The sequence below is a fragment of the Fukomys damarensis genome, unplaced genomic scaffold (genome assembly GCF_012274545.1).
Source record: "Fukomys damarensis isolate Sample0158 unplaced genomic scaffold, DMR_v1.0_HiC HiC_scaffold_35, whole genome shotgun sequence".
NCBI lineage: Eukaryota > Metazoa > Chordata > Mammalia > Rodentia > Bathyergidae > Fukomys > Fukomys damarensis.
Window position 1 is genome coordinate 51,114,967 of NW_022900947.1, and position 21,826 is coordinate 51,136,792.

Consider the following 21,826-nt stretch of genomic DNA (forward strand, 5'->3'; position numbering starts at 1 on the left):
TCCTGAGCAACTGAGTAGTTCATTTTAGTTTATTAAAAAGTTATACAAACTTGAGGAAATATTTATGTTCTGCTGTTGCTTCAGAATAAAATGCAAATTATAACAAGCCACCATGAATATAAAGCTTGCTTAAATCAATACTAGACAAAGGTTATAAGCCTTAAGCAATCAAGTAAGTTGATACAAAAGCTTTATAATTTAGATATGAAAATTTTAATGGCAATTTAGGAGTATCAACCTTGTGTGTGTGTGTTCACCTGTATTTGGATATTCGCATGCTGGTGGAAACATAAATCTACCTTAAATATCTGTTAGATATAATATTTTAGAATTTTTCAAAATATCTCATTATTATTAATTTTCTGTTTCATTTGATCATCAGTAGGTTAAATTTTAGCTTTTCTGTTTAGGTACATTTTTAGAGTTCTTGTATTTTTGTGTTTTCTTTTTCCAACGCTTCCCAAGCCCACCTTTTCTCTTACTGTCACAATGTTTTTGTCTGGGTAACAAGTAAACCAAGCTCACAAAAGCAGAAAGAGTTGTTTTTTTTTTTCCCCCCTCTGTTTCATTTGAATTCTAAACAAATGTCAGAATAGATGCAAAAGGAAGGAACTATTATGCTAAACACCAACAGTAAGTAGAATTCTTGAATACTTGAAAATTGCTTACTTTCCAGATACACTGAAGAATCATAAATATCTACTTGTAATGGAAAATGTCTATAGCTCATAATATGTTCTGTTTTACTTTATTTTAAAAAATCAGAGCATATAATTTTAAGCTTTTCAGATAGAAATGATCTTTTGTTAATTCATTCCTCCAATACTGGAATTCTTAAAAAGTGCATAGACATTAGCTTGAAATTCATATGAAAGAGAAGTCCAGGTTTGGAGTTTAAATTTTAGTGGCAGTAGAAGAAAATTTAAAATATAATCTAGTTTAACCCTTCCCAAAAACCATTTAAAATCAAAATCAAAACAAAAAGCATAAAAATGTACAGTTTTTATTGTAAGACCTATCATTAGCGATATTATGAATTCAAATTAGACTTGTTGGAGAGCTCATTCACATTAAAGACTGTATTCCTATCCCAGACGCTAAAAATAGCACTGAGGCAAATAGAAAGATATTTTTCATTTAATAATTTTTACAAATGAACGATTACTTTTAAGACAGTATCTTTCAGTCAAATCAAAGAATATGCAAGCTTTACAATGTAAAAGTGTGAAAGCACCACTTTTATACTATTATTTAAATTAAAATATGATTTTCTGGATGAATAACTTGTTAGAGATCAATTCCTTCTTGTCTGTCATTTCTAAATAAATTGTAAAATCAGCTTAAAAATGAATTGGCATACTATTAAAAACATCATGTAATTTAAATCATCTTCTAAAGTTAATAATTTGCATTTGGTACATTAATTTTATAAATGCAGTAGAATATGTGAAAAATGGATTTATAGCAGGCTCCTATATTTCAGATTCATTTGAGGTATTTTCATTATTATTAGTAGTAGAAGCAGTGCCATTCAAGACAGATTACACTATTCCTTCACCTGCTTGATAGTGAAGAATTTCTTTCAGAATATTTCTTTCTTTCTTCCTTCTTTTCTCCTTTCTTTTGTTTTATTTTTCCTTATGCAGAATGATAGATAAATTGATTATTTTGATGTTGGTACTCACTTAACAATATGTGTGTACAATGAATCAGGAAGTTGTATATCACAATGGATAAAAATAAATTAATAAATACCATTCCAAAAAGAAGTAACAAATGTACAGAAATTCCTATAGTCATTATTATATATAGATATTTCTCTGGAAACATATATGGTAATCTAGGTAAAGAGAAAAAATGACCATAAAAATGAAAAATTTCAAAATTGGCTACAATAGAAATAGTAAACTGAAATGCACTAATTTATTTTATAATTAATAGATAAATTTATTGGAAATTTACATGCAAAACCACCAGGTCTAGTTATTTCACAAGAGCTAAATTTTCACAAGAACTAAAATTTTAAAGTCAGATAGTTCCAATAATATTTAAAATGTTCCAAAAGTACAAAGTAAGGAAAATTTCAAATTTTGTTTAATGAATTAAGTATATTCTATGACTGTCAGGAATATGCTCAATGGAAGCTATTGAGTAGAATCGCTTCCGTTTTCCTTTTATAACCACCCATCTTTTCTTCTTATTATTCTTACTATCTATTTCAATCTCTCTTATGTCATTGGGAATCGATGCCCTACACGCACACTTTGTAGGAGGAGAGGATTATTTGGGCCATGGTTTCCTGTGGATTCAGTTCAAAGTTGGTTGCTCTGAGGCAGAAACACATGGTGCAATGTCATGGTGGAGGAAAACTGCTTATCTCAGGGCTGCCAGGACTCTGAGAGAGGAGAGAGGAGTCTGAAACAAAAATACACCCTTCTGGGCCTTGCCCTGGTAATCCATCCCTAATCAGGCCCCTATTCCTAACAGCACATTCAGCTACTAAACTCACAAGGAACTTTCATGATACAAGCATCTTTCCAATAACGGAGACTTGTGGAGAACACTTTGCATCTAAACCATAATACTACTCAGGGAATGTGATGTTCCTTGCCAGCACAGTGAAGTTTAGTCCATCCTTCCATTTTAGAAACCTATCTAATGTTTTCTCTAAGACATGAAATGTGTCTTCACTTTTTTTTTCATTAAATTATTGGTACTTTTTAGGTATACAGTACAGTTACATTCATCATTGGAATCTTGTACCTATACATGATATACTTTGCTTCTTATTTTTTCCCATTCCCCTGCCCCCTTCATCCTCTCCACTCTCATCTATTTACAAAGACTTTCTTTCCATTTTTTCCTCTTCTAATATTTTTGTTTTCATTTCTTTCCTTCCCCCTACCCTGCTCACTTCCCCTACTTCTTTAGTCCTTTTCTTATTATTTCCCATTGTCAATTATACAATTTAAACTGTATCTACACTTTTAGTTTTTCTCACCAGAGAAACTATTCAGTATTTACACATGTGTGTCCTATTTATTTCCCTGGAATATGGCCTCAATATGCATCCATTTAGCTACAAATGTCTTTAGTTTCTCTTTCTTTATGGCACAATAGCAATGTAGACATATCATATAGATTTTAATGTTATTGATTTAATATTTGAATTTTCTAAAACTCAAAAATATTTGAAAAAAACAAAGGAAAGAATGATTGGGTCTTATTGTTGTTTTCTCAATGAATTAACTTATGTAGCTATTGCAACAAAAACATTTCTGAGAGCCAATCATCATTGTGTTATTGTGTTTGTTTCACTAAAGAGAGCTCATGAGATTTTGTTCCCATATTAAATGGAATAAGTATTAGTAAATGTTAATGGAAAAGTCCCTAAAATTAATTCATTTTACTTGAAATTTAATTTTCCAGAGTAGACTATATAATGGAGGAGAAAAAAAATGTATACTATATAATTGAAGAAGGGTTGTAAATATATCATTTTAGTATGCTCTTTTTTAAAAGAAAAAAATGTGTGTTTGGAATGGTCATGCCATCCAATAATCCCAGCCACTTTTGAAATTGACACAGGAGGATTGCAAGTTCCAGGCCAGCCTGGATAAACTAAGAAGACTCTGTCTCAAAATAAAATAAAATAAAATAAAATAAAATAAAATAAAAAGGCTTGGAGGTAGCTCAGTGGTAAAGCACTTGCTTAGCATGCACATGGGCTTGGAATCAATTCAATCACGAGTACTGGAGGGAAAAAATTAAGAAAAAAATGAAAGAAGAAAGAAGGAAGGGAAAATATACATGTATTACAATTTTACAAATTTTGTATGAAAATTATGAAATAAAGATTACTCTTTCAATGATATTCTTCACTTTCAGAATAGAGTTCTGGGGCAGAGGTTTGGCTCTGTGGTGCTGTGCCCTGCCTTACAAGCACAAGGTCCCGAGTTTCATCCCTGATGGCAAAAAAAGAAAGAAACAAAAAAAATATAGTTCTATGTTCCCGCTTCATTAGAAGCTTTCGTTTTATTTTATATGTGTTGTAATATCTTACTAGATATATCCGTTCTTAAGGCACTGTGATTAACAAAAACAAGAGCATAATATTTTGAGAATGCTGCAGGGTTTTGGCCTTGGTTTTGGTTTACAGTGCCAGTGCCACTGCATCGTATTGTTCTCTAGGAAAAAGATTCTAAAAAGGAATAACAATGTAAAACATTAAAGAACAAAAGCAGAGGGGCTGTACACTAATCCTGCAATTAAATCCACCTGGATCTTTACATGGTCTATACACGATATTTCATAGCAATCAGTGTTATTGTTTATATCGCACAAAGATCAAGTAAAATGAATTCAAAGTAATCAACTTGTAAGTTTATTACATTTTGGGGGACATTAGACTTTTTTCTTACAGAATCAGAATCTGTGATTCATTTCATCTGTTTTTTTCAGCAAAATGATGTGCATAAAAAAACAGTTTCAAAAAAAGAACATTTTTTTAAATGCACATGTTATTATTCAATATAAAATAAATAAACTGGACCATTTCTAATCATCCAATTTTATTTACACAGATATAAGAATTTCAATAAATTGAAATTAATGTTTCACATTAAAACACATATTTGCATTATTGTATGGATAGATATACAAGCACAAACAAGAATCCAAAATTGGTTACACAATATTTATTGAAGTGATTATGTGCCAAACAGATAATAGACTGCGATGGTGGTGATCTGGGGCGTCTCCCCACAGTCTCAGTGTTTGTGCGGTGACTGGATCACGGAAGTGCTGTACTGATCACTGGATTGGTCCCACGGATGAGTTCAGTAGCTGAGGGTGGGTGGGATGAAAGGCCTCCTGAGGGAGGGTCACAGTGACCTATCCAGCAAGGGGACATCACCCACAAGGCAGCTCCTTTCCCTCTCTGCTTCTTGCCTACCATCACATTAGCAGTTTGTTTCTGCTATTTCCCTTTGTCTTGCCATTTCTTCCTGAGAATCAGGCAGCTTCCTCCTGAACCCTCTAAAAACTATGCGCCCGAATAGATTGGTCTTTTAAAGTGTGAGAGCTGGATTTAGTGTTTCAGGGACAAGTAAAGTGATTAAGACAGAATTTATCTTTTCTGACACTCTTCCTCTGTTACAGTTTCTTCCTGAACTGTAAGTTTATTTTGATTCATACAGAATTAACAACTCTATCTTAAAGAGAACTTCTAAACTTTGGTATTTGGAATATTTATTTGTTTTCACCAAACATTTTTCAGGAGCTAATGTACCTTGTGTTGGAGTTTGATCAAAGTTGGAAGCACAAAATTAATAAAATATCATAATGCATCATAATTTAATTCAGCAACATAAAAAACAGAACTCCTATGGGAAAGTTAGAAAACATTTCAGTGAGGTGAATTTTTGACTTTGTTCTACAGGAATAATAGAGAATTACCAGTGAAATATAGGAAATAAAGTTCATTAAGGGAAGGAGATAAGAACTATTAAATAATAATTTAAAAATGAAAGATAAAGCAATCTTAATAAGTTCAAGACATGATAGTAATGAAGGGAATTTTCATATATTAGCAAATACAATTATGGTAAATAAGACATGGGGAGCATTACTCATTTGAGACTTTATTAGAAAAGGATGGGTTTTTCAGAGAGCTAGTAAAATGTTTTAAATATAGGGTTAATACAGAGACCTTCTCCTTATCAAGTAAGAAGATACTGGCATATCCAGTTTTCTAGAACAGTAAAATCCTAATCTCAGGGAAAAAGCATGAATCCTAAGCTAAAATCTAAGGAGGGATTATAATGGCCCGGACTGGGGTACTGACACTGGAAATGGGAAAGAGAAGCAGGAACTTAGGGAGGTTCAGAACATGGGGTTGGTTTAAGAAAAGTGAAAATCTGGAAAAGAAAATCTAAAGTTAATAACAAAATTTCCTATTGTTCAAAATGGGTGTATGAAAACATCTGTACAAGAACTTAAAATAGTAAAAAAAGAAAAAAGACAGTAGAAAGGAAATAAAATGTTATTCTATGTCTATTGAGCTTAGAATATCAGCAGAATGTGGAGAAGGGTAGGATGTGGAAGTACATACAAGGCTTGTTACTCAGAGAGGTTAGTGAAGTCCGTGACAGGTATGTAGTTCCAAGTAGTAGTTGAATTGGAAGCAAAACAAAAGTAAAAGGGAGAATGAATCATGCTAGTTGTAAGATTGAAGCGATAGTAAGAGTGCAGAATACTGTTCTTAGAAAAATAATGTAATGTTGGCAGTGGGGGCACTAATCTGGAAGCTTTCATATCTACACTGAACTATCTTTTATTGGATAATTTTTAATCACCTAACAAAAAATATTAACTTGGGCCTATTAAAAGGGTTTTTTATAAATGAGGTTGAATGAGTTCATAGTCTGTCATCCTACGTGTAGTGTGAATAGAAATCAAATGAAACTAAAACTAATAGGTTTTTGCTCTGTCTGTATCATTGAGATTGAAGACAGGGCCTTTGCACTGAGCCATGTCTCGAGCCCCTGCCCCTTTTTATTTTTTTATTTTAAAATAAACTGTATTAATTGGTCCAGGCTGTGCTTGAACTTGTGCTTCTTCCTGATTCAGCCTCGCAGAGTGATGTGATTACAGGAGCAACCCCAAAGCAGTTTTAACCTAGATATTTTTAAGAAAATCCTAGATACCTTTAAGAAAAGATATTTTCCTGCATTAAAAGCAACTTTATAGTATAGGACATGATTTAATATAGATTCTACATGATTAGTTTAGTTTTGGAACATGGTTTAAAATATAGGATAGTCTGCATCAAAAGGAAAATTTAAAATTTATTGAAACTCATCAGTGATAAAAGAGATTATTATAATTTTATGATTACTAACAACTCAAACATTTTTTTGAACCTCACAATTTCCCTACATGAAAAATTTAGCTGTTTTTTTTCCTCTTGAAAGACTTGGAATAAAATCATTATTCCTTATGAACACATCTTAGATGTTATTTACAGAACTGTTAAAGATAATTCACTGACTGATCACACAGAAATATGACTTCACAGACATTTATTTCTTGTTCAAAAAAGAATGAATTAACTGAATATCATTGAGTGACTTTCCTGAGTGAAAGCACCACCAGTAAATCCCTATAGGTCACTGCAGTTTTTAGAGGCTGCTACCAGGACAACTGGAAGAGGTAGCTCCAAAATAAGGATAATGTACAAATTTAGGCTAAGTGATGTTGATAGAGAACACTTTAACAGCAAAAACTCTATGAAATGTCACAATGTAATATAACTTCTGCCCTTTACTCTATTTAGCTCAGAATTAAGAGGCAGAGGCCCCTAGTCTCCCTAAAAAGTTATGTAAATGAAAAGAACCATTGCTAGCTTTGCTGACCAAACGTGCCTCCTTCCCCTTGGTGAGAACATATAACTAAATGAATTTTAAAGGTAACCTCCTCTACCAAAGAACTGCATCTGGGTTGAAATTCAACTGCCTCGCCTCCATGTTTTGAATATCGGCAATGTAAACTGTGACAATGCAATGTAACCACCTGAATGGGATCAAGGCAATAAAACCTTACAAAAGGGGGAGTTGTAGCCCTGCAGTGGGCCAATCATAGCACTGTCATTAGGTGTGGTCGATCCCCACCCACTGAGTAAGCTTTTTTTAATTTACTTCCATTCTGCTGCCTGTGTGTGTCACTTGCCACTTCCTTCCGTAACAATGTGAATCCAAAATCTGATTTTTCTTGGGCGGATACTTGAGAAAAGTCTTTAAACTGTTAAAGCGCTTGTCTTCAGTGAAAAATTTAATTTGTAAAACTCTGTACCCTCCTCTGAGAGATGCTGAGGAAATTGTTGGAAATTCAAGTACTCCACTGTGCTCTCTCCTGGATGAGCCTTTGAAAAGATCTTGTAACTTTATAGTATCTGCTAAGAAACAGTAGTAGAAAAGAGTAAATTCAACAATCTCTATGGTGTCTTTCCTCATAAAAGATAAAGAGTAAGAAACAGCCATGAAATTCATGAAATACATAACCTTTTTAAGGTATGGAAGACGAAGACAGCACAACTTTATCTGGCAATTTAAATATAGCCCTTTAGTCAAGTCCCGACTTTGTGTGGGTTAGACATATACACTCACTCGCACCCCAGCTTGTCTCTCTGCCTCCAGAAAGTTTCAGGCTCTTTCCACTTCTGAACACCGTTCACACACTTTATACTCTAGTTTTGAGGCAGATTAGGGCTTGGCCAGACACCAGGGTAGTGTGACCTGTCCATCACGGAGGTCCCGGACACACGCGCAAAAAAACTTTCCCAATCCCTGCACCTGGGACCGATCAGAAAGTGCTGTCTTCGGTACTTCTGGTGTAAAATCAAGCAGGGTTTTTGATAGAATGGCTTAGGTCTGACACCAGCCTAAAGATCAGAGGGGATACAAAAAACGTTGGCCATCAGTCGTGTGTCCACTTTACTCTCTTTCTCAGTGGCCTGCTTTCATTCTGTGGAGCATATTCTCCTACTTCTGAGAAATGTAAAACCTCGCTATCTTTTGCATTGTCTTGTCCAGTTCTTTATTGAGGACAACAAGAACCTGCAAAGAATTTCAAGAAGGAGACTGCAGTACGCCACAGCCATTCTAAAGCTTTGCTGTTGTTATACTTAAATGAAATTTTGAATTTTTCTGCTCAAAATCTTCCGGAGACTTTTCTTCCATTATACTCAGAAATCTAAATGGAACCACAGGCCTGTAGACACAATTGCACCTGATTTCCTGTAGATTTTCTCTCTGCTGTCCCTGAGCTAGTGAGGCTTAAGCAAGATCATTACTTGTTTAGGGAAAGGAACTCTAAGAAATTATCTTAACATTTTCCTACAATAAGGGCAAAACTTGGGGTGCTAAGAGGTGAAAGATGCAGAGACAAAGTTTTCATGAAGGACTAAGGAACCGCAGAAAGGTCCAAGGAAAGCAACTTCAGCGAAGACAGATTGGAGGAAGCAGAGAGAAAGCTCCTCCTTCATAAGGCCGTGCCTGCCTTCACCATGCAGTGAGCTGCTGCCTTCTGTCAAGGTGATCTCCCCAGACACACTGAAAGAGACAGAAATGAGCTCAGCGGAGGCCAAGCACACAGGTGTACCTAGGCAGAAACCGTGCTGTGACTCACCTGCGTCCGCCTCACCCTGTCCAAGGTGGAGGAAGAGGGAGTCCTGCGGTTAGCTGCCGAGTCCGGGCCTGGGCGCTCCTGGCACAGTGGGTCCACCCAACCGAGAGGAGACCAGGGCCAAGACTGGGAACAAAGGGGAAAAAGAGGGAAACGAGCAACAGACTTGCCTGCACTAAATCACACCTTTGCAATTTCCTCGGGTTTTTTTGTCGGGGGCGCGGGGTGCTGTTCAGGGCTAACGGAAATGAAGAATTGGAGAATGCAGAATGGATTTCCTTCCTTCCTTCACTGTATTAGTGCTGCTTTTAACCCTTCATCTCCATCAGACACTCTTGTCTCTCCTCATTCCTGCTAATGGAGGAAAACCTACAGCATGGTTTTTATATGAAAAAGGTGTATTTTCGTAATACTTTCAAATGTATAATTTATACCCACACCTATAGTTAGTTCCATAGAAATGAAAATTATACACACACAGGTACATATATATCTATATTTTTTTCTATTTAAGTATCCCATTTAAGATTAGAAATATTTGTGTTTTATTAAAACATTTATGTAGCCATTTATTATTCTGAGTCAGAACTACTGGATAAATGTTACTAAATGGGAGACAATAAAATTGAAATTAAATATCAATCAAAATGTATAATTAAAAATGAATGGATAAATGTTTATTCCCAAATATGTTGCAAATATTTATTTCTCCTTAGTGTTAGAACCTTTCATTTTGTGAGCAGCTATATGCTAGAAAGCCTTCACTTATACTAAAGTTCTGGATAATGGAGATATTACTGAAAGCAAAACACCCAAGGGAACTGTTTTAATGATGCTTACATGCTAGCAGAATGACAAGTGATTTACTGATAATTAATAAAAGTTAATTTTAAGAACGTTAAGTGCCAGGCAAAACAAATTACAAAGGCTGCTATAACATTATTTTCAAGTTTAGGGCTACTGCTATAAAACCTGCCTGAGGAGATAGCATTTGGAGAAGAATAGAGTCCTGTGCATATCACAGAGGATATTCCAGTTGGGAAAATTAGCACAAGAAAGACTTTTGCTCTAAATAAACAGGCAGTCAACTACAGTCCAGTGTTCAAACACTTCTCAATGCATATTTTAATGAAGTTTATTGGAATAATAAATAAAGTTTATGTATAGGTTGTCAAAAGTCACTTCTACGTGACAAGACACAGTTAAGTGTTGTGTGATGGAAATCACAAGTCCTGTAAATTCAACTGTATTTACTATCTGGATCATCACAGAAAAAGTTAACTTACTTCTGGTATACATTCTATTGATAAAAAAAAAAGGAACTGCTCAGAGTACCAGACAGCTATCACAATTAAAATTTTACTAAATAGAAGAAGGACACATTTTGCAGAACATAAATAGAAGAATGACATCCCCTAAGAAATCTTTTAAATTTTTTCTGCCTCTGTTTCTGGAAATGATAATTAGGTGGGGTTAAACCTAATGATTGTTACAGTAATCCAGTTACACATAGATTAGTTAGTGTGCAAAATGGAATAAAGTATACAACAGTGTAGAGAGATGCTAGAAGTTAGATTCTTGATATTGTTTGAGATAGACTGATCAAGCATTCTGATAAATTAATTTGGAACAGTGAAAAATAGTAGGAAAATAATATTAGTGTCAGATTTTACTAGTAATAAATGTGAGGCTCCCATTTATTAAAATGGAAATTACTCACTGGAAATAGATTATTGGGTGGTAGCTAGCAACAGTTCTTTCATATGTTTGTTAAGCTTTATATTCCTAGCAGGCATTTTGTTCTGTACATTATACCATTCCAGGAATAATGTGTGACCTGATTTTCAGTGAAAACGTTTGCTGTAGAATTCAAAAGATATATTATGATGGATAAGAAAATGTCAGTTTTTAAAATGCAGTCTTAAAAGTTTGCTGCTTAATGCATGTTTAATGGTATTTAATTATATGTTAAAAACAGTGAAAAGGGGTAACAAGAAAAGAGAAAGTTTCAGCAATAATTACTACAGCAGTTCAACATTGACTCTATGTTTCATGGTGGCTGCCTGGTAAAAAGGTTACTGATAGAACATAGAATGCAAAAGAAGCAGTTTCAAGGAGGTGGCAGTGTCCCCAACCTCTGATAAAGCTGAAGAAGTCAAGTTCTCAAAGACAAGGACAACAATGGAAAATTTGACTTTGGAAAATGTCCTGTGATGAGCAAAGATCAAACCTCACTTCTTTGGGGGAAAGGATGGGAAGTAAGCTATAGGGTGAAGGTGGTCATGAGAGTCTTTCCAGATTTTTTTTTATGTAAGGGGCAATGAAAATAAAATTTTATGGGAGACAGCCATGGCATGGAGCAATATTGGTGACAGAGTCTGTTACTTCTTCAATTTATTAAGGTATCATTTGTCAATGAAAATTGATGTATTATAATTGCAAGGTGTATAACATATTTTGACATGTACATAGATAGACAAAGATAGATATAGATATAAACTGTGAAATGATTGTCCCCGTCAAGCTGATTAGCATATCCTTAACCTCACAGAGTTAACATTGTATGAGTATCAATGTGTGTGTTAAAGATACTGAAGATCTATTCTTTTCGAACATTTCAAGTATACAATGGCATGTTATTAGCTAAAATCACTATCCTGTATTTCCACTGCCCAGAAATTAATCATCCTGCATAACTAAAACTTCATACACTTTGACCATGACCAGGCCCTGGCAACTACCAAACAACCGCTCTATTTTCTGCCTCTGCATATAACTGGCATCATAAATATTATTCTATGCTTGGCTTATTATTTTAAATATGATGTCTTCCTACAGTCATCAATGTCACAAATGACAGTATTTCCACTGCCCAGAAATTAATCATCCTGCATAACTAAAACTTCATACACTTTGACCATGACCAGGCCCTGGCAACTACCAAACAACCGCTCTATTTTCTGCCTCTGCATATAACTGGCATCATAAATATTATTCTATGCTTGGCTTATTATTTTAAATATGATGTCTTCCTACAGTCATCAATGTCACAAATGACAGAATTTTTTAGTTTAAGGCTGAAGAATATTTGTGTGTGTGTGTGTGTGTGTGTGTGTGTGTGTGTAGCTCTGACTTTTTTCTTTATTCATTTGCTATAGTCTGTTTCTCTCTCAAAATTCATATGTTGAAATATTAACCTCAAGGTGATGGTACAAGGCAGCCAGTCCTAGGGAAAGACCAGCTGACAAAGGCAGAGCCCTCATGAATGGGATTAGTGCTCTTATAAATGAAATTCCAGAAGGCTCCCATCCCCCTTCCACCAAATGAGGACAAAATGGGAGGCAAGTCTATGTACTAGAAAGGGTTCCCTTAGCAGATACAGAACCTCCTATCATATAATCTTGGTCTTCCCAACCTACAATCAGAAAAAAATACTTGATGTTTATCAACAATCTGGTTTTTCATTTTGTTCATTATTATTTGCCAGAAAGATCTCCTTAATTTGTCCATGGAAAATTGTTAATTTCACATATTAACTGTTTAAATAATGCTGCCATGTACAGGAAAGTGCAAATATATCATCAAAATATTGACTTAATTTCCTTTGCATCTACAATCAGTAGTGGGATTGTTGGTTCTTAGGATAGTCTTGTTTTTAATTTTTAAGGAACTTCCATACTATTTTCCATAATGATTGTATGGATTTATATTCCCACTGACACTGTACAGACATTTACAATATTTACCATTACTTGCCTCTTGTCCTTTTGATAATATCTATCATAACAACTGTGAGGTGATGTTTTATTGTGGTTTTGGTTTGTACTTCCAGGACTGCTAGTGATTCTGTGCCTTTCTACAAATGTCTGTTGGTCTTTTGGATGACATTTTTAAAAATTAAGTTTGTTGGTACATTTTGCATAGACCTTGGGATCACATTCATTGTTGGGAATTCGTACCTATATATGGCATATCTTGGTTCTTATTTTTTCACGTTTCCCTTCCCTCTCTTCAACCCCTCCACCCCTTCCTATTTACAAAAGCTTTGTTTCTAATTTTTCCATCTTTTCTCATTTTTAAACTGTTCTCAAAAATGTCAATTCAGATTTATTCTTTTAAAACTGTATTTTTCATTTAAACATAATATTAGCACTTAGTATAGGAAACAGTAAATACGTGTGACATGATGATATTTTTATTCATGTATATGTGGGGTAGCCATCAATTCAAAGTAATTAGGATATTCATCATCTTAAACTTTTTTCAACTCTTTATGGGGGCTTCAAGTTCTTCTCTTCTACCTATGTTAAGATAAATAATGCACCATTGTGAATTTTATTCATCCTGCTATGCTGTAGGGCACCGGAGCTCATTCTTCCTAGGAGACATTTACATTGGACCTGTTGATCAACCTCTGTACTTTTCCCATCTACCATATGCTCTTCACTCTCTGCTTTACACTACTCTTCTCTCATTTTTCATTAGATCAGAAGTTCAGAATCCACACATGAGTGAGACTGGATGGTGCAAGTCCTTCTGTGACTAATTTATTTCATTTAATGCCTTTTAGCTGCATCTGTGAATGGCATAGACAGTACTTCATACTTTTTAATTTTTATTTATTTATTTTCTTGGTACCAGAGATCAAACTCAGGACCTTACAGTAACCAAGCAGTCACGGTGCCACTGAACTAAATCCCTGGGCCAGGACTTCATACTTTTTGTGGTAAATATCATCCTACTGTGTATATGTCACACTTTTCTCTGATGGACATTTGGGTAGATTTTATATCCTGGCTATTGTGAATAGCGCTGTAATAAGCATGGACTTGCAGGTGTCTTTATGAGACGTGGCATTTCCTTTGAATATGTGCCTACTTGTGCTCGCTTCAGCAGCACATATACTAAAATTGAATATGCACCTAGTGATGGGATTACACTGTTAAAACACAGTTCTACTCATAACAAAAGATGACTTATTTACAAAGTAAGTTGCTGATCTGAATACACATTTTTCAAAAGGATAAATACAAACAGCCAATGGATATATGGATAAAATGCTCAATACCCTTAATTATTAGAGAAATGCAAATCACAACCACAATGCCATATCATTTCAGCCTATAAGGAATGACTATTTCCACTATACACACATAAATAACAAATGCAAGAATATGTAGAAAATAAACCCCTATACACTGTTGATAAGAATATAAAATAGTGCTACCATTATAGAGAACTGAGTTCCTCAAAGAACGAAAATATCATGCTCATTATACCTATACGTGGTGTATCTAGCTGCTCCTTTTTTCCATTCCCCTCCCCTTCTTTCCACCTGTCGTGAGCATCGATTTAGGAATCGGATCCCAAGCTGGGAGCTCTGAATGGCTCCCCGGCTCCGAGGTAATAAGGACTACAAGTGATATGTCTTTTAAGGAGGTTTATTGTTACACAAGCAAAGCTATATCAGAACAGATACCACAATGACCATAAGCAGAGTATTCTAGTTCATACCTCTAACATTAAGGCAAGTATAACGTTAAGATATATCAGGATTATACGACCTGAGTCCGTGGCTTCGAGTGCTGGGCTGTCGAGCAGAGGTCCGAGCTGCGACGCGTGATCGGTCTTCGTTCCAGCAGAGCCTTCGGCGTCAGTTGGTCAAGTCGCGATGAGTGGCGACGTGTGACGGTCAGGCCGGGTCGCGATGGACGACGACGACTGGTCTTGGGTTCGCCCCTTTTATATCCTTAAGGCCTCTTATCGCTTAGGTAGCACACTCACGATCGATTAACACCTGGTTTCTACATATGGTTGATGACCTAATTGCTATCTACTACATACAGGGATGACTTCACTCTTTGGTTTCACTTTTGGTCTTATCTATCACTGACACTGTCAGCTGGGTTTGACAGCTTGGCCTGTCAGCCTGCAGCGTGGGGAATTTCCACTTGTTGCTTACATGTTCACTACACCACCCTCTTCTCCTCCTTGTTTACAAAAGCTTTGTTTCCATTTTTGCCTTCTGCTTTCTTTGCTTCCCCCTCCCTCTGCCTTTGTTGCCCTCATTTGAACATTTTTCTTCCCATTTCCCAATATCTATTATACATTTTGGTTTTTATTTTATACTTTTGGTTTCTCACATCAGAGAAAAAATATGCAGTATTTAAACATGTGTGTGACTTTTCTCACTAAAGAGTATGGTTTTCACATTATCAGTTGAAATAGGAAGAAAAGGGCTAAAGATGTAGGGGAAGTGGGAAGGGTAGGGAAAGAAAATAAGGGACAAGAAAAAATATGAAAAAAGGAAAAAATGGAAAAAAAATCTCTGTAAATAGGGAGGGCGGAGGGGTGAAGGGAGGGCAGGGTTATGGGGAAAAAATGAGAACCAAGATCTGTCATGTAAGGGTACAAGATTACAATGATGAATGTAACTGTACTGTATAACTAAAAAGTACCAATAAACTCAATAAAATTTAAAAAGTATGGTTTTAAGGTGCATCCATTTAGCTAGAAATGCCTCAAGATGTTCTTTCTTTATGGCAGAGTAGCATCCCATTGTATAAAACAAGCTACATCTTCTTTACCTATTCACTGGTTGATGGGCTTTTAAGTTGTTTCCAAGACTTATCTATTACAAACTGTGCTGGTATATACAAGGGTGGAATATATCACTATGGAAGGATGCTTTTAATTCTTTCAGGAAGATACTACTAAAAGAAATAGATGTTCTGAATAAAAGCGCTACTTTTAGTTTTTTTTTTGGAATCTCCCCACGGGTTTCCACAGTAATTGAAAAAGTCTTCATTTCTATCAAGAAGCTCATTATTAAATAAGTATTTTTCCTTGTTATTGAGTTATGTTGGTTAGTTTAGATATTAACCACTTATCAGACGTATTTCTTGTAAGTATTTTCTACTATTAATAGGTTATCTCTGAATTCTTGTGGCTATTGCAAAGCAGAATTTAGTTTTATGCAAGCATATTGCTCTTGTTTGGCTTTCTTTCAAAGTATCTTCTTGAAGACGATGTTAAGACCTTTACGGCAACATTTATTTATAATATTTTTACAGATTCAAATTTTATGGTTAATCTTTAATATTTTTACTTTGTTATTATATGTTTCTATGCACAGTGGTGATGTGAGTTTGAGGGACTTGCTACATGCATAGAACATATTTTGATCATTTTCAGTCTTTTTACCTACCTCTGTCTTCCCTGTACCCTTCCTGATCTCATTCCCCATATCCAAAAAATCTGCATTCTTTTTTCCCACCTCTCTTCTTTACTTTCCTCATTTATTCATTTGCAATTTAAATTTCCAATATAAGAGAAAGTATAAGTTATTTAATTGTCTGATTTATTTTACTTAGCATCAGGGCCTACAGTTGCATCCATTTTCCTGAAAATGTCTTGCTTTCATTCTTCTGTATATTTGAATAATATTGCACATTTTCTTCATCCATCTGTTGACAAGAAACTAGGCTGTTCCCAGAGCTTAGAAACTGTGACTTGTGCTGCTATAAACATGAGTATGCATATATTACTTTCATATGATGTTTTTGATGCTTTGGGGAAGGTATCCATGAGAGATATATAGCTGAGTTAAATTAAATTTCTATTTTTAATATTTTTAATCTTACCATTGATATTTTTCTCTCATTGAGTTTATTGGTACATTTTTACATTTTTGGTATATAGTACAGTTACATTCATCATTGGGATCTTGCACCTTTATATGACATGTCTTGGTTCTCTTTCCCCTTGTCCCTGCCCTCCCTTCACCTTCTCCTCTCCTCCCCATTTACAAACACTTTATTTCCATTTTTTCCTATTTTTTTTCTTTTCCTTTATTTCCTTTCCCCTACCCTTCCCACTTTCCCTATACCTTTATTCCTTTTCTTCCAATTTCACAATATCAATTATCTCATTAGGATCTTATGTACTATTATAGTTTATTCATACCAGAGAAACAATTTGGTATTTACACATGTATGTCCTATTTATTTCACTTACCAGTATGGCCTGAATATGCATCCATTTATCTATAAATGTCTCTAGTTTCTCATCCTTCATGGCTGAATAGTACCCCATTTTATAGAAAAACAATGTCTTTATCCAGTGTGCAGATGATGGGCAAATGGGCTGTTTGCAAGCTTTAGCTATTACAAACAGTGCTGCTATAAACATGGGTGCATATATATCACTGTGGTTTGATTCTTTTGGAAAGATACCCAGCAGAAGGATAGCTGGGTCAAATGGGACCTCTAATCCTAATATTTTGAGGTATCTCCATAGAAGTACTTATTTTTAAGGATAACATTGTAGGCACAGTATCTGGGTTGGTGATTATTTTCTTTCAGGACTTAGAAAACATTATGCTAAGCTGTCCTGTCCTTAAAGATTTGTATTGAAAAATATGCTGTTATTCTGTTGAATTGGCCCATAAAGGTGATTTGTTACTTCTAACAGCTTCCAATTTCTGTGTTTTAAGTTTTAGCATTTTGTTCATGATAAGGAGAGATACTTTCAAGATTATGTCTATCTGCTTGTAAAGAATGACTTCTTTCATTTGATAATTATCTCAATCCAAGACCACCTGTCATGCAAAGGTATAAGATCCCAATAATGAATGCAACTGTACTGTATGCCTAAAATGTACCAATAAACTCAATAAAAGAAAGAAAAGGAATCTCAAACCTTAGATTTGGGAAATTTTCATCAATAATTTCAGCAAGTAAACTTTTATGCTATTACCCTCTATCTCAGCTTCTTTTTCCTCAATCCTGAAGCTTTTTGAATTGATTCTTTTAGAGTTATCTAGAAGCTCTTGGATAACCCCTGAGTATCACTTGTTTTTCTCCACTTTGACTGCATAAGTCAGTTTTCCTCCGAGGGAAAGCAATGGCACCTGAAACTTCTAAGAGCAGGAATAATTTTGACTCATGATTTTTCAGTGATTTACTCCATTGTTAGCTGGCTCCAAGGCAGAAATGGCACACAGATATGGTGGAGAGTGAAGGCAGAGGGAAACCACTTAATTCATGGCTTCAGGAAGGAGGGAGGAGAAGCCGGAGACAGAGGCATCTTCCGGTTCATGCTCCCGGTGGCCCATCACTTCTGACAGAGCCCCACCTGCCAACAACACATTCAGCCACGTAATACACTTAGTAAGTCACCCTTATGGTTCAGTCAGTTTTTAAAAGCTACACTTCTGAATATGCAATTATTTCAGCTCTAAACACTACATTTTACCACTGCCCCCCACAAACTCGTGCTCATCTCATTATGTAATACACATGTAATGTAAGAGATTTCAAAGTCATAGAAGTTCTGGGATTGCTGAAAAGTTCAGTAAAAGATCTCATCTGAGACTCAAGGCAAATGCTTAGCTGTGAATTTAAATACTTCTAACATAAAATGGCACAAGGTAAATATTCTTGTTCCAAAAGGAGAAATAGTGAATAGAAATTAGACCAAAGAAGAACTGAAAACAAACAGGGCAAATATTAAATCCTGTGTTTCATTGTCTAGTCCTTGAGATAGATTATGGAGAGATGCGAGCTCCAGTGGGAATTTTAGATGTAAACTACAACATTACATCCATTATTTCTTCAAGTCTGTATATTCTTTCTAACCCTGCACATACAGTTCAATTTTTCATTTCCAAGGTTTCTGCTTGATTTGTTTTTATAACCTTTAACTCTTCATTAAAATTCTTTCATATTTTACATCCTCTTTGTTAATTTATTTAGTGCTTATTTTTATTTTAATTAGACTAATTGGTCATTGTAGTAATTGATTCATTCAGCCATTTCTTTGCTCCTTTTTGATCATTTTAACTATTTTAATTGGTAGATTTTTAAATATTTGTCAATAATTTTATCTAGGTTATTGCTTATCAAGATTTGTGTAGTTTTTAATTTTGGGGGGCATCTTCTCTTATTTTCTCATGATTCTTGCATTTCTGTGGAGAAACTTGTGGAGTATTTGGCAGTGATAGCTCTGTCACTACAGTGGAGATTTCTTTATGGAGTGGATTTTTCCCTCTGTAATGTGGCCATGGCTTGGGTATGATTGAATGCATCCACTCTGCTATTCAAAGTATTAGGTTCAGATTATAGTACTGCCTTGGAAGGACTGAAATATTGTGAATAATATCCACATACAATGAACCAAACCTTTACCAAAATATAATTTAAAATTTATTTTAAATGTCTCAACTGTCACAATAACAGAGGAAGATTGAAGAATAGTAATTATGAAGAAGCCATACTCTTAAGTGAAATTAATAAGTGTCACATGTGTAAATTCTGAATAGTTTCTCTGGTTTGAAAACTAAAAGTGTAAATAAGGATCAAAATATATAATTACAATGTGTTATAGGAAGAAAAGGTCTAAAACTATAGAGGAATTGCTAGGAATAAGAGAAAGGGAAAAAGGGAAAAGAAAAAAATATGTAAGAAAGAAAACATGGAAACGATTTCTTTGTAAACAGTGAAGGGAGGGCTGGGGAATGGGAAAGATAAAAACCAAGATAAGTCATATAAAGGTACAAGATCCCAATGGTGAATGTAACTGTGTTATATATCTAAAACGTACCAATAAATAACAAATACATAAAAGAAAACACAGGAAAAGAGGTATACTTGAGAAGTTATGTGAGGAGATAAAAAAGGGGAAGGAAATATAAACAGAAAGTGAAAAAAGATATACGGTGATTGGAACCAATTAATGAACTAATGGAAACAAAAAAAACTTCCTGTCCAAATTCATCTCCTTCTCCTATGAGAAGTGTGTGAATTTCCCTAGTAGCTTTCAAGGTTTTAACTTGTTCCAGAAATAATTTAGAGTTTAAGTTTAATGCCTTCACTACATATTTTTTTTAAAAAGATGTGGGTGACACTCAAGTACAATTCTTTCTGAGAAAACAAATTTCTAGTTGAGAATCTGTGAAATCAAACAAACTATGCATGTCCAGAGTACAATGGTGAGGCAGGGACAGATCAGACATTCAAATTATGAATGGGTAAAATAGGAAAGAAGAAAAAAAGCAACAAATCTGAAGTAAACCCCAAACCTAAAAGGGAAAATAATATTAAATCTTTTGTTTTGTTTTGTTTTGGTTTGGTTTGGTTTGGTTTTTTGAGACAGGGTCTCACTATGTAGTTGAGACTGACCTAGAACTCACTATGTAGTCCAGGCTGGTCTCGAACTCACAGCGATCCTCCTGCCTCAGACTCCCAAGTGCTGGGATTACAGGCGTGCGACACTACGCCAGGCCAATAATATTAAAACTTAACACTTGAAAATATTCATATTTGATCTGGGACTTTCCACTATACACATGTTGAAATTCACACTATCAAGGCTGTGCATGTAGATTCACCTCAGAAGATTTCATCTATGTGACCCAGCCCATGATCATATCTGTGTGAACAGACACAGAAAACCATAAGGGCAGAAAGAAGTTCCTAGAATCTTGAAGCTCAATTGACTACCACAGTTTTTACAACAATGGGATATTGAATCAAGCAGAAATATTTTCCATGGCTAAGATTTAGGCTTGTCTTGGTCCTGATAAACTTCCAACCAAATTAGAATAATGTCCTGAAATATTTAAAAATTGGTTCAATTTGGGCTGGGAATTTAGCTCAGTGGCACCATGCCTACCTTGCATGCACAATGTCCTGAATTAGATCTCTGGTAAAAAAAAGACAAAAAAAAAGCCAAGCTTGGTGGCATGAGGCAGGAGTATTGCTGTGAGCTTGAGACCAGCCTAGGCTACATAGTGAGTTCTAGGTCAGTCTCAACTACATAGTGAGACCCTGTCTCAAAAACAAATAAACAAACTAACTAACAAACAAACAACCTTCAATTTAATTCAAAGATTCAATTCAACTCAATTCAATTATTCTGAGATTACATATAATACTAGAGGTAATATATATTTCCAACAATGAAATTATGTGTTTTGTACATCTTGCATTAATTTATCTTATGTATATTCAATGACTTAAGTCAATGATGTAATGAAAAATTTTCAGCAAATTTCCCATTGCCATCCTTGCTCTAAATCAGTATTTTAGCAGTCACAAAGAAATCCATAAATAGCATCCTTTTATGTGCAGTGTGGCTGCATTCATTTCAGAAATTATAAATTTTAGAGAAATTTGTTTAAACCTATGTAATAAAGCTAATACAAGATAAAATTTGAACAATTCTTTTGGACTTGAAGTACTAGATAAAAAGCAATGAATTAAAAATTCTGTCAAATATTAATGTATAGAACTGATTTAATACTCTCTTGCAAATGAACCATTCACCTCAACATTTAATTAACATCAATTTTATGAATATTTATTTTTTCAAACTTATAATGCCTGATACTGTAGTAGGAGAAAGAAAATCTCTGTAATAAAGAATTTGCAGGTCCAATTATTCAGAAATGGTAATTTGGGCCTGGGATTTAGCTTAGTTGTTCCACCACCTGCTTCATAAGCGCTAGGTCCAGAGTTAGATCCCCGGTAACAAAACACAAACAAGCAAACAGAAATTGTATTTAACAGTGTTGTGGAGTAGAAATCAGAAAATAAACTTTCCTTAGTGTCTTAAAATCCTATGGAAATCATTTACAAAATGT

The 21,826-nt window shown here is 34.8% G+C and overlaps 1 protein-coding gene across 1 annotated transcript in view; it reads left to right on the forward strand.

Annotated features, from left to right (window-relative positions):
- Window positions 1–14,567: 14,567 nt before the first annotated feature.
- The window catches only part of LOC104863993 (protein FAM24A), a 46,610-nt gene continuing 39,351 nt past the window's right edge, over window positions 14,568–21,826 (forward strand). Inside the window, exons 1-2 of the mRNA XM_010626691.3 lie at window positions 14,568–14,586; window positions 14,753–14,914. Of these exons, the coding sequence (XP_010624993.2) occupies window positions 14,568–14,586; window positions 14,753–14,914 (181 nt within the window). The remainder of the gene's footprint in view (window positions 14,587–14,752; window positions 14,915–21,826) is intronic.